This window comes from Coptis chinensis, chromosome 9, assembly GCF_015680905.1.
Source record: "Coptis chinensis isolate HL-2020 chromosome 9, ASM1568090v1, whole genome shotgun sequence".
Taxonomy (NCBI): domain Eukaryota; kingdom Viridiplantae; phylum Streptophyta; class Magnoliopsida; order Ranunculales; family Ranunculaceae; genus Coptis; species Coptis chinensis.
Window position 1 is genome coordinate 6,000,818 of NC_141464.1, and position 12,681 is coordinate 6,013,498.

The 12,681-nt window shown below is 36.9% G+C and overlaps 2 protein-coding genes across 6 annotated transcripts; one reads left to right on the top strand and one right to left on the bottom strand.

The window, feature by feature from the left end:
• Positions 1–864: 864 nt before the first annotated feature.
• On the top strand, positions 865–6,097 carry LOC147474567 (Tetratricopeptide repeat (TPR)-like superfamily protein). Of its 5 annotated transcripts, none has more exons than XM_086583708.1 (5): positions 865–2,616; positions 2,707–2,766; positions 5,150–5,305; positions 5,395–5,436; positions 5,522–6,097. In XM_086583708.1, the coding sequence occupies exon 1, from the start codon at positions 1,102–1,104 to the stop codon at positions 2,440–2,442; it is 1,341 nt and encodes a 446-aa protein (XP_086439834.1). In that variant the 5' UTR covers positions 865–1,101; the 3' UTR covers positions 2,443–2,616; positions 2,707–2,766; positions 5,150–5,305; positions 5,395–5,436; positions 5,522–6,097. The 5 variants fall into 5 exon arrangements, with proteins under 5 accessions (XP_086439834.1, XP_086439836.1, XP_086439835.1 ...); XM_086583710.1 differs by having other exon boundaries at positions 865–1,936; positions 2,021–3,727; XM_086583709.1 differs by having other exon boundaries at positions 865–1,936; positions 2,021–2,766.
• A 151-nt stretch (positions 6,098–6,248) lies between these two features.
• Positions 6,249–10,702, bottom strand: LOC147474568 (Phototropic-responsive NPH3 family protein). Its single transcript, XM_086583705.1, has 4 exons — positions 9,587–10,702; positions 9,403–9,472; positions 8,178–9,323; positions 6,249–7,752 (listed from the first exon to the last, which is right to left on the bottom strand). Exons 1-4 carry the CDS (start codon positions 9,679–9,681, stop codon positions 7,066–7,068), a joined length of 1,998 nt encoding a protein of 665 aa, XP_086439831.1. The 5' UTR covers positions 9,682–10,702; the 3' UTR covers positions 6,249–7,065.
• Positions 10,703–12,681: the final 1,979 nt, after the last annotated feature.

The window sequence follows — 12,681 nt, forward strand, 5'->3', positions numbered from 1 at the left end:
TCCATTAAAACCTTGTATATAGCGCGTGAACGGTTATAATGACGGACATCCTACCTATATTAATATCCGTTTCTCCCAAGATGCTCATAGTGAGCCACATCAGCAAAGTTTTTAAAATAGTCCATATTTGAAAAATAATTACTTGCCTTCTTACCAAACTAACCTTGAATTTGGCCTGCTCTCTAATTTAATATAAATTAAAATTGTCCTTTCATGTGTTATGCTAAAACAAAAAACAAAGCTACGCATTATTTCATTATTTCAAATGTATGCATGGGATAAAAAACAAATTCTAAAAACAATGGATTAGTTAATTGATATGTATTAGTTATTGGATATGGATATGGATATGTATTAGTTAATAGATATGGATATGGATTACTTATTGGATATGGATATGTTAAACTTCCAAGTGCTTCCCTTAAATATAGGCCCAGACATGATGGGTTTAAGAATAACAGGCCCGGCCACAGGTCGGGCTGCATGGCTAGTCATTTACTGAGTGATTCAATTCATTCACCAAAGGCTAGATTGTCAAAGTAGACCTAGGACTGTAAGTTAAGTGTTGGTAACTTGGTATTTGTACTTGGTAGACAATATTTTATTTGGTTCCTGCTTTTGATTATGTTGAATTCAAACATGTTTATAAGGAGACTAATAAGGTTGCTGATTATTTAGCCTCTATGTACTTGAATGAATGTAATAGTTCTAGCTATTTACTTGTAATTGGCAGACAATATTTCAGCTTGGTCTTTGATCTCTTTGGGGTGCTAGTGAGTCTAACTTGTAAGCCCACCCCACTCGACTATGCAGCTAAATGTAGCTCAGGTGTTTTTTAAGCGCAGTCGAGTTTTTAAGGTTGGGCCAAACGAATAAACGAACCTCTTTAAGTTTCTGTTTATATTCATTAATCACAAGTTATTAGACAGGGATGTAGCACATCAATTATTGCTTAATTCTTCTCTCAGTGTCCTAGGCCACACTGCGATGTTTACGAGGTTCGAATCCTCGCATCCCAATTTTTCAAAATTTCTTTTGAACAAATTTTTGTCTCACTTTATTTTTGTTACGTCTGTCCATACTTGAGCTGTTGTCGAAAAAATGCCTAAGATCTCTACACCTATGCTCTTATGGTCTAGAAGATGTGTCCATTTTTCAACCCAAGTTAACACCAACTTTTTAGGAGTGGACCAAAAACTAAAGAGTCTGTGTTATTCTGGAAGAATAATACAAGCAGTAGATATTTTAAGCCATACAGAATCACAGTTGGGGGCTCAAACTTACGCACTTTTATTACAAGAATGTATTTTCAGGAAACAACTCATCGTAGGAAAAAGAATACATGCTCAGATGTTTAAAGTCGGGTTTAGGCCAGACCAATATTTACAAACTAAATTAATCATACTTTATGCCAAAGACGGAGATTTAGATACTGCTCACATTCTCTTTGATACAATACCAGAAAGAAGTTTGGTCTCATGGAATGCAATGATATCTGGGTACGTACAAAAGGGTCTTAAAGAAATGGGATTGGACTTTTATAATAAGATGAGGAGGAGTGGTTTTATGCCGGACCAGTTCACGTTTTCGTCTGTTTTTCGTGCTTGTGCTACACTTGCTGCTATTGAGAAAGGGAAGCAGGCTCATGCTGTTATGATCAAGAGTGATATTAAGGATAATGTTGTAGTTAATAGCGCATTAATGGACATGTACTTTAAATGTAGTAGTCCTTGTGACGGTTATCGAGTTTTTGACAAGTCTTCGGAAAGAAATGCTGTTACGTGGACGTCTTTGATATCTGGGTACGGACACAATGGACGAGTGGATGAAGTTATAGAGTTTTTTAATAGGATGATAAAAGAAGGGTTCAAACCTGATTATGTTACCTTTCTTGCGGTTCTCTCTGCTTGTGGTCATGGAGGTTTTGTTAGTGAAGGTAAGAGATATTTTTGTTCTATGATAAAAGACTATGGTATTAAACCGAGATTGAAACACTATGCAACCATGGTTGATATGTTAGGTCGTGCGGGGAGATTAGACGAAGCTTTCGAGTTTGTTGAAAACTCACCTTGCGAGAAACATAGTGTTGTTTGGGGTGCATTGTTAGGTGCTTGTCAGATCCATGGACGTCTTGACTTGGCGAATGTCGCTGCAAAGAAGTTCTTTGAGCTGGCACCGGAAAATGCGGGGAAATATGTCGTGTTGTCCAACACTTATGCTGCATATGGATTGTGGAAAAATGTTGACAAGGTTAGGGAAGTAATGAGAGAATCAGGGGTGAAAAAGGAGCCTTCTTGCAGTTGGATTGAGATTAGAAGAGAGGTGCACACTTTTCTTGTTGGTGACAAATCGGACACACAGAGTGAACAAATATATGAGATGATTAAAGAACTGACTTGCATTTTAAAGGATGTAGGTTATGTTCCGGATATAGTTTTTTAGTGGGCCAAAAGAGGCCATGAAGGTATAAGTAGAGCCTCCAATATGATTTATATTTTATAATATAACCATTATTATTCAAATGCTAGAAGAGATGTAAGGAACGTTCATTTTATTGGAGTATTATGGCATAGTATCGGGGAGATGCATTTTACAGTATATAGATCATGATAAGAGGTAAACAGGCTTTAGTGTTGGATTTCTCCAATGGCTTCTATCTTTTGCATGTTTATGAGAGTGAAAGAGAAAAATGTCGTTGTAAACCAGGAGAGAAAGAAATGACCATCTCAGGGATAGCATACTAGTCCAGGGCTTACATCAGCACAGGTACATTTACTTGGAAACATATACTATTGCAGGTTTTGGAACCTGATATGTTCTGCACTTTTACAACCAGAAATGTATTTATTCCGTGATCGAATGAAATATGGTTTTCTGGAAAACATTACCCGAATAAGACTTCTTTTTGAACTTGTATAGAATCATGTTGAAAATAAATGTTTTAACATAGATATTTTACTTCACTGTCAATACTCAATACATGTTTGATTGTTAACGTTTATATCTTGTGTGATACATGTAGCCTCACAGGGCTTTCAAGGCTATAGCATTTTTAGTCAGATTGTAGAGGAAATTTATTGAACCTTCATTTCATTGGATTATCTATGCTAGAGTATCTGTAAATTTGGTAGGGGATATGTTTAGCAGTATATAGAGAATCTGGGTTCCTCCAATGGCTTATATTTTCCTGGTCAAGAGTGTGGACAAGGAGATTGTTGCTCAACGTAAACCAGGAGAGTACGAGATGATCACCTTTGTAGTTTGAGAACAGGGACAGCCGAGAAAAAGGAAAATTCACTAGTACCTTTTAACACAGAACCACCTATCTCTCTAGGAAAAAGTGGAATTGATTTAAACTCCAAAGTCTTCTTAGGATGGAAGAAATCAAGTGAAGACGGAACTACAAATATAAGCAGTTCGAAGAAGGGTATGCTTTCATGAAGTGTTTTCATGTTATCACTGGGGAAAATTACAAGTATATATTGAGTGATGGTGCGTGACCCTAAAGCTATCCGAAGGACAGGTTTTGGGCTACTTCATCATGTTGTATATGGAGAAGGATTTCTCTAGGCCAACAATGGATGGTGTTCTTCGTATAGATTCTGTTGGTGCTGTACAACAGGCACTAGATAAAGATTTAGGAAATTCTCGAAGGTATCGAAGATTTGCGAGGGATTGAGAGAATAGGTCTGCTAACCTCACGGCTTCTCAATACTCTCTGCAAGAGGTAATGACTCTCCTTGAAGGGCAATGTAATGTTAGTTAATGAAGGAGAACTCCAGCTTTCTAGATCAGTGTGTCAATACTACACATATCACCCTTATTCCCAAGGGATAGCTACAGGCCAATCGGCCTCGTGGTAGGTATAATAGCTCAATGAGCAGATGAGAGATACATTTGAAAATTAAGTGTGTTTATAGTCAGGAAAGAAACACTTAATGTCTTCTTGGTGGAGTCAACCTTTGTAAATTCGACATGCATAAAGATTGTTGTGCTCTTTGATTTCTCAAACTAGGAAAAGACACTTATGGTGAGGTAGATGGGGCTGGGAGGGGTAGGTGGAGGTGCATGAACTAAAAAGAAAAGTTTACAATTTCATATTACAAAAAACTCAATAATGTTAGTATGCTTTCATCTGTGGACTGTCCAAAAATGCACAGATGAAAGATTCTCTGAATGTATAATTAACACCCCCAAGATTCTCTACTGTATGTGTGTGCGTGATCGTTTGCTTATGCCATCCCCATGGTGCTAGTTGCCATTGTTGAAGATATTTTCACTTTACCATTGCAGCTGACCCCCTACTGTTTTTTTTTAAGGTTTTTCCTTGACCCTATTTTTTTAGGTTTGTCCTCAGTACAATACCCTTACTTATTCCAATATACAGGCCTTGGCTATCTTCTGGAGGAACAGAACTGAAATTTTAAACTGACATCATGCTACTGTACGTTTATATATGAATCACTGACCTTATACTACAATACCTCCAATATATGGACTGTTGTCCTGCTAGTTATCGATGTAGCTGTAATCATTATCTTTATAACCGGACAAACTGATTGGCATTTTATTTCATTTATCTGGTGCCGTGTTGCCATATACGTATCTGACTTTGCAGCTGTGCAGTTAAATCGCTACTCGCGTTTGAAGAGCGAGTAGTGAGTAGGTATAATCGGTCGGGGATTAATCGGGATAAATAGGACGATTTTTCATAACACTATTTATTTACAAATAATTATTAAATATATTAAACTTTGAAATACCAACATAATGAAGCCAATTAAGAACCCAATCAATCAATAAACAATTAAAACACTCAATCAACTAAAATAAACTAAAATAAATATGATTAAGGTGTAGAACTTTACAGAATCGAGGGTTGGTCGAATCAGCAAAATGTCGAGTTCAATGTTTAACATTGAAATAGTTGAAATAGTGAACACAATTACTCGGGCCTAATCGGCCGAGTACTCGGGGAGTTTTTGAGCCCAATTGTGATCGGGGATTAAATTGTTAGTCGGGTCGGCTAAACAGCGAGTAGCGAGTACTCACCGATTACTCAACGATTTAATAGCCCAGCTTTGCAGTATATACCTTTTATCCGTGCTACGTATCTGAATAGGTTTTCATGTCTCTTAAATTTCGCAAGGTTGTACCAGAAGCAATTGGAACCATGCCGACTCCAGTTTCTGCTATTAGGCAATTAAAGCTTAAAATGTGGCTTTCTAGAGATTGCATCAGGGGCATGAAGTACTTACTGGAGAACTCCTGCAACTTGGAAATACTTCTTGTTGAAATAACTAGGGTAACAGTAAAACACTACTAAAACACCTGACTTTAGTTGTGTTTTTCTACATGCTTGTTTCTTATCTTTGGATTCAACCATTTTTGCAGAGATGTTGCTCAAAGCGTCTAATGTACCCATACTGCAATGCGGTAAAACCATCAAGTACTTTGCATCTCTGTTAAATACATCGTTTTATTTTGAGCGGTATTTTGACTTTTGGTTCCTTTTGTTTAGACAAATGTTGATTCAGCAAAGATATGGAGTATTGGAAAATAAATATGGTCTTGCAGTGCAACTTCTATAACCTCAGGTTTGTTGAAATATGGAATATACATGGATATGTGAATGAACTTGAATTTCTTAAGCTATTGCTGAAGAATGTTGTTGCCTTGGAAAAGTTGATCATCTTCACCTGTAAGTCATATTCACGTGATAGCCAGAGGCAACTGAGGAAATTTAGTGAGCTGCTACTGGCATTCCAAAGAGCCTCTTCAGGTGTGGCAATATTGTTATCATGATTCTTAGAAGTGACAAGTATTTGTATTGAGTACTGGTATTTCCAAGAACCCCACCTTCAAGTCGTTGCTTCAAGTGTGAAAACATTCTTAGGAGTGAGAACTTGACGGTATTAAAATTGCAACGACGTACATCTTATCCAACTGGTTAGGCTTTTGTCGTAGTTCGGTTAATTAGGCCTTTGTCTTGGTCTGTATATGCAGATTGCCATATTAGTTAGTTTTAAGATTTTTCATATAATTGTATTACTTGCCATTATGGTTCATTCTAGTTAAACAACAATTTGTTGTGGGATGGGTCTCTCTCTCTCTATTCTAGGGCAACCTCAATGCATCGCGACCATTTCACTCATGTGATTGTCCCGTTATGGAGTATGAACTTGTTGATAACTGGATATGTTGTATCTTTTCCTTTCTTTTTTTTGTTAAAGACAATTAGAGTTGCTTGCAAAGTTGCAATTGAATTGTTACATTACAGACTACTAGATTCTTATAAACTCCATGATCGTGTAGAACTGTTACTTAGATTTCCAAGCCGCAACCAGCTTGAAAAATCCCAGTGTATTCTTTATGTGTCTCCACCTTTGTCCACTTGTACTGCTTACTATCTGTGAACTCCAGCGGATAAGTATTATGGATTCCATCAATACTAGATCCAATCACAACAGAGGAATCAAATTTGTGAATGGCTTACATCAAAACAGCTTTTGAGTACTGTGAGGTAAATTTTACTTGGAAACCAGTCGGCTTCCAAACTTTCAGACAACAAGAAAATTTGTAGTAACTGCATCAACTGTTATCTTTATGTGGGAGATAACCTTAAATACGACTTGCTTTGAATTTGTATGGAATTATATTGACAGGTTTTGTGTCTGTAACATATTCCTTTTTTCAATTAGGTTTTCGTCTTGAACTGTAAATACATCTTATTCCATCAATGTTTATATTGGCTCTTTGTTCGAACTTTAGCACTTTATTACATTTTTTGAGATCTTGTATTCTTATGAACTCAGCAAAAAGATGCAACAAAAAGTAAGTGAGAACTTAGGTTTGAAAGCACTACAGGCTGCTTATTAGAATGTCTTTCCAGAACCAAGCACTTGCACATTGCATAAATGATACATGTCAGAGAATATGTAGCCTAGTTTCTATTCCTTTTGTTTGTGGTATATATATGTTCCTGCATTGCATATATGATACATATCAGATAATTAAATAAAATTCTTTCAGAGTATATATGATGGTGAAATTGTTCAGTTACAATTATTTGGGCCGACCAGATGCACCTGTCTTTCTCTTTGATTTGGTTTTACCATAGAGGGATATTCTGCGAACAACTTTGAGCAACCTACTTGCATATTTTCTCTGTGAAGCAAAACTCACAGATCCTATGCAACTCGTAACTTGTCCCATTGGATTCCGACTCTTACTCAGTGATCTTTTTTCCAAGCCATATGACTCCGTGTTTGGTGGTTTAAGAGGGAGTTCTGTTCCATTTGAGATACTCTTCCATTGGAGGCTTTTCTTTAAGGACATGAGTTCCTGTTCAAGATTATGAATCCTGAAGCTTGTGGATTCGTAATCCTTCTTTGAGAGTTCGGAACTATGCGTAACAATATCTTTCTGCAATAGGAAACCCAAGGGCCGGACAACAACTTCTCCTGTTTCGTATGATGGAGTTTCTCCAAGAACCTGGCTTTTGGGATCTGGACATCTTGAGCTTGGGATGCTTCCAGAGAAGTCTCCACAATGTGCGTATCTGAACGAATCTGAGCACTCTTTGAAGGCTTGATGTGTGTGAAGTTGCTGAACAAAGAGAGCTTGGACAATGAGACGCAGTGGCATTAAGTCATTTTGAACAGCTTCAATGCATGTTTCCTGCGATAGTTTCTGGCAACTGAGATACTTACAGACTGATGCCTTCTCTTCTTGAGATATATCCGGGTGTTCCTGAGACCATATAGATCAGAGTTTACGTGATGTGGTAAATTGAATATACTTAAGGGTTAACTAGTATTACCCTCCACTAGATGAGCCAATTAGGATTTTCCCTCCACTAAAGGAAATTAGGGTCTCCCTCCTAAACACATGGTCAACTTGGTTTGACAGTTAACTTTCAAGTCAAACAACTGAAAATGACACAAATGCCTCCATATAATTAAAAATGAATATTTTCTTTTTGAAAATAATAAAGGACATTTATGTCATTTTCAGTTGTTTGACTTGAAAGTTAACCGTCAAACCAAGTTGAACGTGTGTTTAGAGGGGAGACCCTAATTTCCCATCTAGTGGGAGAAAATCCTAATTGGGGTGGGGTTGTGTAACACTAGTTCACCCTACTTAATACAAGGAATGCTGCATGTTTAAGAACTTACTAGTAGAAAGGTGTTCATAGCTTTATAGAGGTGGTCGTGGGTCTTTCTGTGTGAGATGGGCACTTCCTCAATAAGGTCCATGAACCTTTGTGACCCCATCTTTGGATAAACAGCTATGAAGAAAAGGTACTTATCCCATAGTTCAGCAACAATGGAATTGCTATCTGAAGGTCCATGTCCTGTTTTTGTTGCATTAGATAGTACACTGGTTGACACAATGTTCGCCATGGTAGCCAATTCTACACTTGATGAAATGGACTCCGTGTCTCCCTTTGGAAATAGGAAGTCATCCACCGTGGCCAAGTGTAACGTTGCCGCAATCTGATTTTGCAACTTTGTCCTAGTGTCACTTCTTAAACCAAGATCCAGAGCTCTTGATATCAAGGCGAAGTAAAAGCCAACTGGAATCGGCCGACTCACCTTCTCTCCCATAGGGAGTAAATCAAGTATCCCTAGCAATATAATTGAGGTCTCATTATTTGCATTGTCGGTTGTGTCGACAGCATTGTCACAAATCCGACCCGTCTCCTTAGAGAGAACCCATTTGTTTGCATAAAATATGACTATGGGACTGACATATTTTTCCTTCATTCCTTGTCTTCTCAAGGATCCAATTATTCTTTTGAAGAATCTGAAAGGCAAAGATATGAGATTACTCCACAGATCCTGGCCAGATAATTCCTTTACAAGTTCGGAGCTCCAAGGTTGACTATTTAAGGTGCCTAATGTGACAATCGGTCTGTCTCTTCTACGATCTGGGTCGAGAATCTCCATGCAAGCCATGAATGCAAGAGACTCGACACAACGACTCACTATCAGGAGTTCTTCAGACAAAGGTAGCAGCAGTTGGCACTTTTGGAGTACAATCAGTGTATCGTCCCAATTCTGTAGGACAACCTGGATCAGATACAGGTCTGCTCGTTCACACAAGTTTCCCTGGCTGTGTGCTTCTGTCATTTCTAGAAACTCAGCTGCACATCTAAGGGATGCAACATTAAAAGGGTCAATCAATGCTGAAGCGCCATAACTAAACAAAGCAACCATTTCAAAAGCCTCCGATCCCCCAGGGAAGTCATAGGGTAGCTTGATATCTGTGGATTCACTGAAAGCCTTCTTTAGATAACCACTCTTTGAAATAAGCGGGTACTGTCAAAAAGCAGAGAAGCGTTAGAACACCACAATTACATGCGCAGAAATTAAAGCTCTATTCATAATTGCTGCTTACCTTGTGTAGATCGAAGATTCTATCACCTACTTGAACACGAACTGACACAGGTAAACCAGTTTCTTGGGCCCTGAATTGAAATAGCATCTCAGCATTTAATAAAGAAAAATAAAAATGTCATGTATAGTCGTTACAGAACAGAAACGTAGGCTAAATAACACAAGAAAATAATAGTTCATGATACCATGCATTAATCTTAATCTTCAGAAGTGCTCCAACATTTGGAGATGAAAAAGGACTCAATGCAAGGGAACTAGCTTTGGTTTTTGAAGCATCCATTCTCAGTATATATGCGAAACCTCAGCAAGACTTCATTATACCTGCAAAAGAGTCTCCACTCGCAAGTAAAAGTACAGAAGAGAGAATAGAGGTAGTTTAATCAGTTATATACACTGTGGAGTACACATTGATCAAAAGTCAAATGCACACAAATGGACTACTTGACTCCAAATTTTAAGGCTCCAAAAGCGTTCTCGAATGTTGGGTAGCTCATATTCGTGTTCGTATTCAACCTTGGACAGTGAAAGAAGGAAAACTTTCAGTGTGCATTACCAACTAAATGAGACTCCTATATCAGTATGTTCTTAGCATTTCATCTCTACCGTTACTTTGATAGCACCAACAATCCCAACCATTGATTTGTTGAATTATGTGTGTAAGTAAGTAGTGCGCATGTGAAATGGATTGGGGAAAGGAAAAAAATTTGAAGGGTGTGGAGATGGTATGAATTGCCGATGAAGCTTTGTCTGCTTTCTGGCCACATGCGAACACCCAAGACGGCACGGCTTCTGAAAATTCGGATGTCTTGGGGTTTGTTGAGTTTGTTTGTTTAAATCCCAGCAAATCTCAATCCCCACCACTGACTACTATAAACAAATATATAACTTCGATTGTAATTTACCATATACTGATTAATCATCAACTGGGATTGAGTTTATTCTGTGATAGTCATCTTTTTTTACGCTAATAGTAATATATCAAGAAAATATGGCGGAGCTAGGATTTTATTTCGGCAAATTAATATGCAACTCATTATAAAAGTGACTCAAAATTCATTATACCAAAAATCGGACTCCAAACATGTGTACATTAATTATCCAAAAAAACAAAAAAAAAAAAAATCTGAAAACTCGAAATCAGTCAAAAAATTACAAGTGTCCACGCAAGCTGAGTATCCATTTTCTGAAAGCCTTGTGTAATCGCTTCAGAATCAATGTTTTTAAACATCTCTTTCTCAATGTATGTTATGAAGGGATTGTTCAACCAATCATTGCCTATACGATTCTAGAGTCAATTCTTTACAATATGAAAATATGAAAAGCTGAAAATACTATCAATGACAGTAGGGCATAATAAATGATAAAGTAATGAGCAAGCATGAGAAGCCACACAAGCCATAGAATGAGAGAAACCAGGTGCAAGGTTTTGTATTTGAATTGGGTTTTTGTGAAGCTGATTTACATAAACTCGAAGAAGAAGGCGTTTTGTTTTATTTCTAATTTAAGTTTTGATAAGGTGCTCTCAACCAAGGAACATAATACATTAAGACATGACATGACATGACTAAGACTTTTTTTTTAGGGAAAATTCGGGGTGTGTAGCTGCCCACCATTGCACACCTTTGGCTAGGTCCCTGCATGCATGCATGCAACACCAGTCTTGACTCAAGTCTTGAGCGAAGGCCTAAAATATCGAAATTGGGTAATATATCATGTACCCAAAAACTGATATATATAAATAATATTAGAGATATCTATTTTTTTAGTGAATAAGTCAAAATATTGATATATATTGAAAATATCACTGATATACAATAATATATAGCAGAAATATCAGTCAAATAGTCAAAAAATCAATCAATAGTAAAAAAGTCAAACCAAATCAATCAATACATATAGGATACATCACCACTATTTATCGGTTATATCGGAAAATGCAATATATATCGGCAAAAAAAAAAGCTTCAATATTCTGTGGAGATATATCGAATTTTCCCATGTTGTGTACCAAAAACCGAGATATATTGGTGATATTTTGGTCCATGTCTTGAGCTAAATATTTTGTTGGTAAGAAGCTTATTTTTATTATTATATATATTTTTTTGATAATAGCTTAAATTAAATTTGAGAGTCCAATTTCATATTTATTTGGATTAGGTAATAACCATGAACCATTTAGAAGGATTGGGTGTTTTACTTCATATTGAACATATTTGCAGTTTGGGTTATTATTTGTTCATTCAAAGAATTTGACAATGCTATACAAACATGAGAACATAAGATGAATCATACTATTAGAGCATTCCTAATGCAAACAACTTTGAGAGGAAATAGTAACTTGTTACCCTTATGAGCCAAAATTAATGACCCAATGCAAGGGTGACAATGATGGTAGCTTTTCACTAAGTTATAATAAGAGTAGCACTTGTGATCTTCGGATGGAACTTTTTATTCCGTCTTGCGTGTTTTTTCGATTTTTTATCTTTTTTTGTTTCGGATGGGATGTTTTATTCTGTTGCTGCGAGTTTTTTCAACTTTTTTCGTTTTTTTTCTTCTTCTTTCAAACGGGATGTTTCCAGCGTGTTTATTTTTTTTTTCAATATTTTTTCATTTTTTACATTCAGATAGAATAAAACATTCTGTCCGAATTTTAAAATCACATTTGCATTGGACAACTCCTAGTAGTTTCTCACAAAAAAGGTAACTATGAGGGAAAATAGTCCTATGTGGCGCTATGTGGAGGTAACAAGTTGTTACTTGCATTCGGAATGCTCTCATCCCAAAAAAATCATCTCGTTTGTAATTTTGTATGACGTTTTGAAGATGGGACATTTCTCAAGGATTTCAATTCCATCTGGGTTCAGCCTGTTTGGGGGTTGCTCAAGATACTTCCTGTAGGATGTAGGTTATATGAGCCTAATTGAAGCCTGATTTAGGATTGACAATGAAACTATATAAATTGAACTCAACATAAGATATTAAATTGTTTGGATTCTGAACAAGGAGGAACATATGACGTGGACAGGGAATTCTGGGCGATTATGGAACAGTTTAAAGAAGATAGTCCATGTGTATAGGGAAGCTAATTGAGCTACTGACTACTTAGCATCCCTAAGGGGCCCAAAGGGTGAGAACTTCTTCATCAACCCTCAGGAGGAAAATCTAGCAAACATAATCCATGATGATAGAACCGGAAAGAGATATACTAGAATTCTAGAAGAGGCGCGGTATTGGCACCCCACTTTATGGGATTGGCACCTTTTTAGCAAAAAGTAAAACA

Excerpts from the sequence above, each read along its gene's own strand:
- LOC147474567 (XM_086583707.1), top strand. The coding sequence starts at position 1,102 with ATGCCTAAGATCTCTACACCTATGCTCTTATGGTCTAGAAGATGTGTC.
- LOC147474568 (XM_086583705.1), bottom strand. The coding sequence starts at position 9,681 with ATGGATGCTTCAAAAACCAAAGCTAGTTCCCTTGCATTGAGTCCTTTT. Across the intron at positions 9,473-9,586 it reads AAGATTAAGATTAATGCATG|GGCCCAAGAAACTGGTTTAC; the intron begins GTATCATGAACT and ends ATTTCAATTCAG. Across the intron at positions 9,324-9,402 it reads GAATCTTCGATCTACACAAG|TACCCGCTTATTTCAAAGAG; the intron begins GTAAGCAGCAAT and ends GCTTTTTGACAG.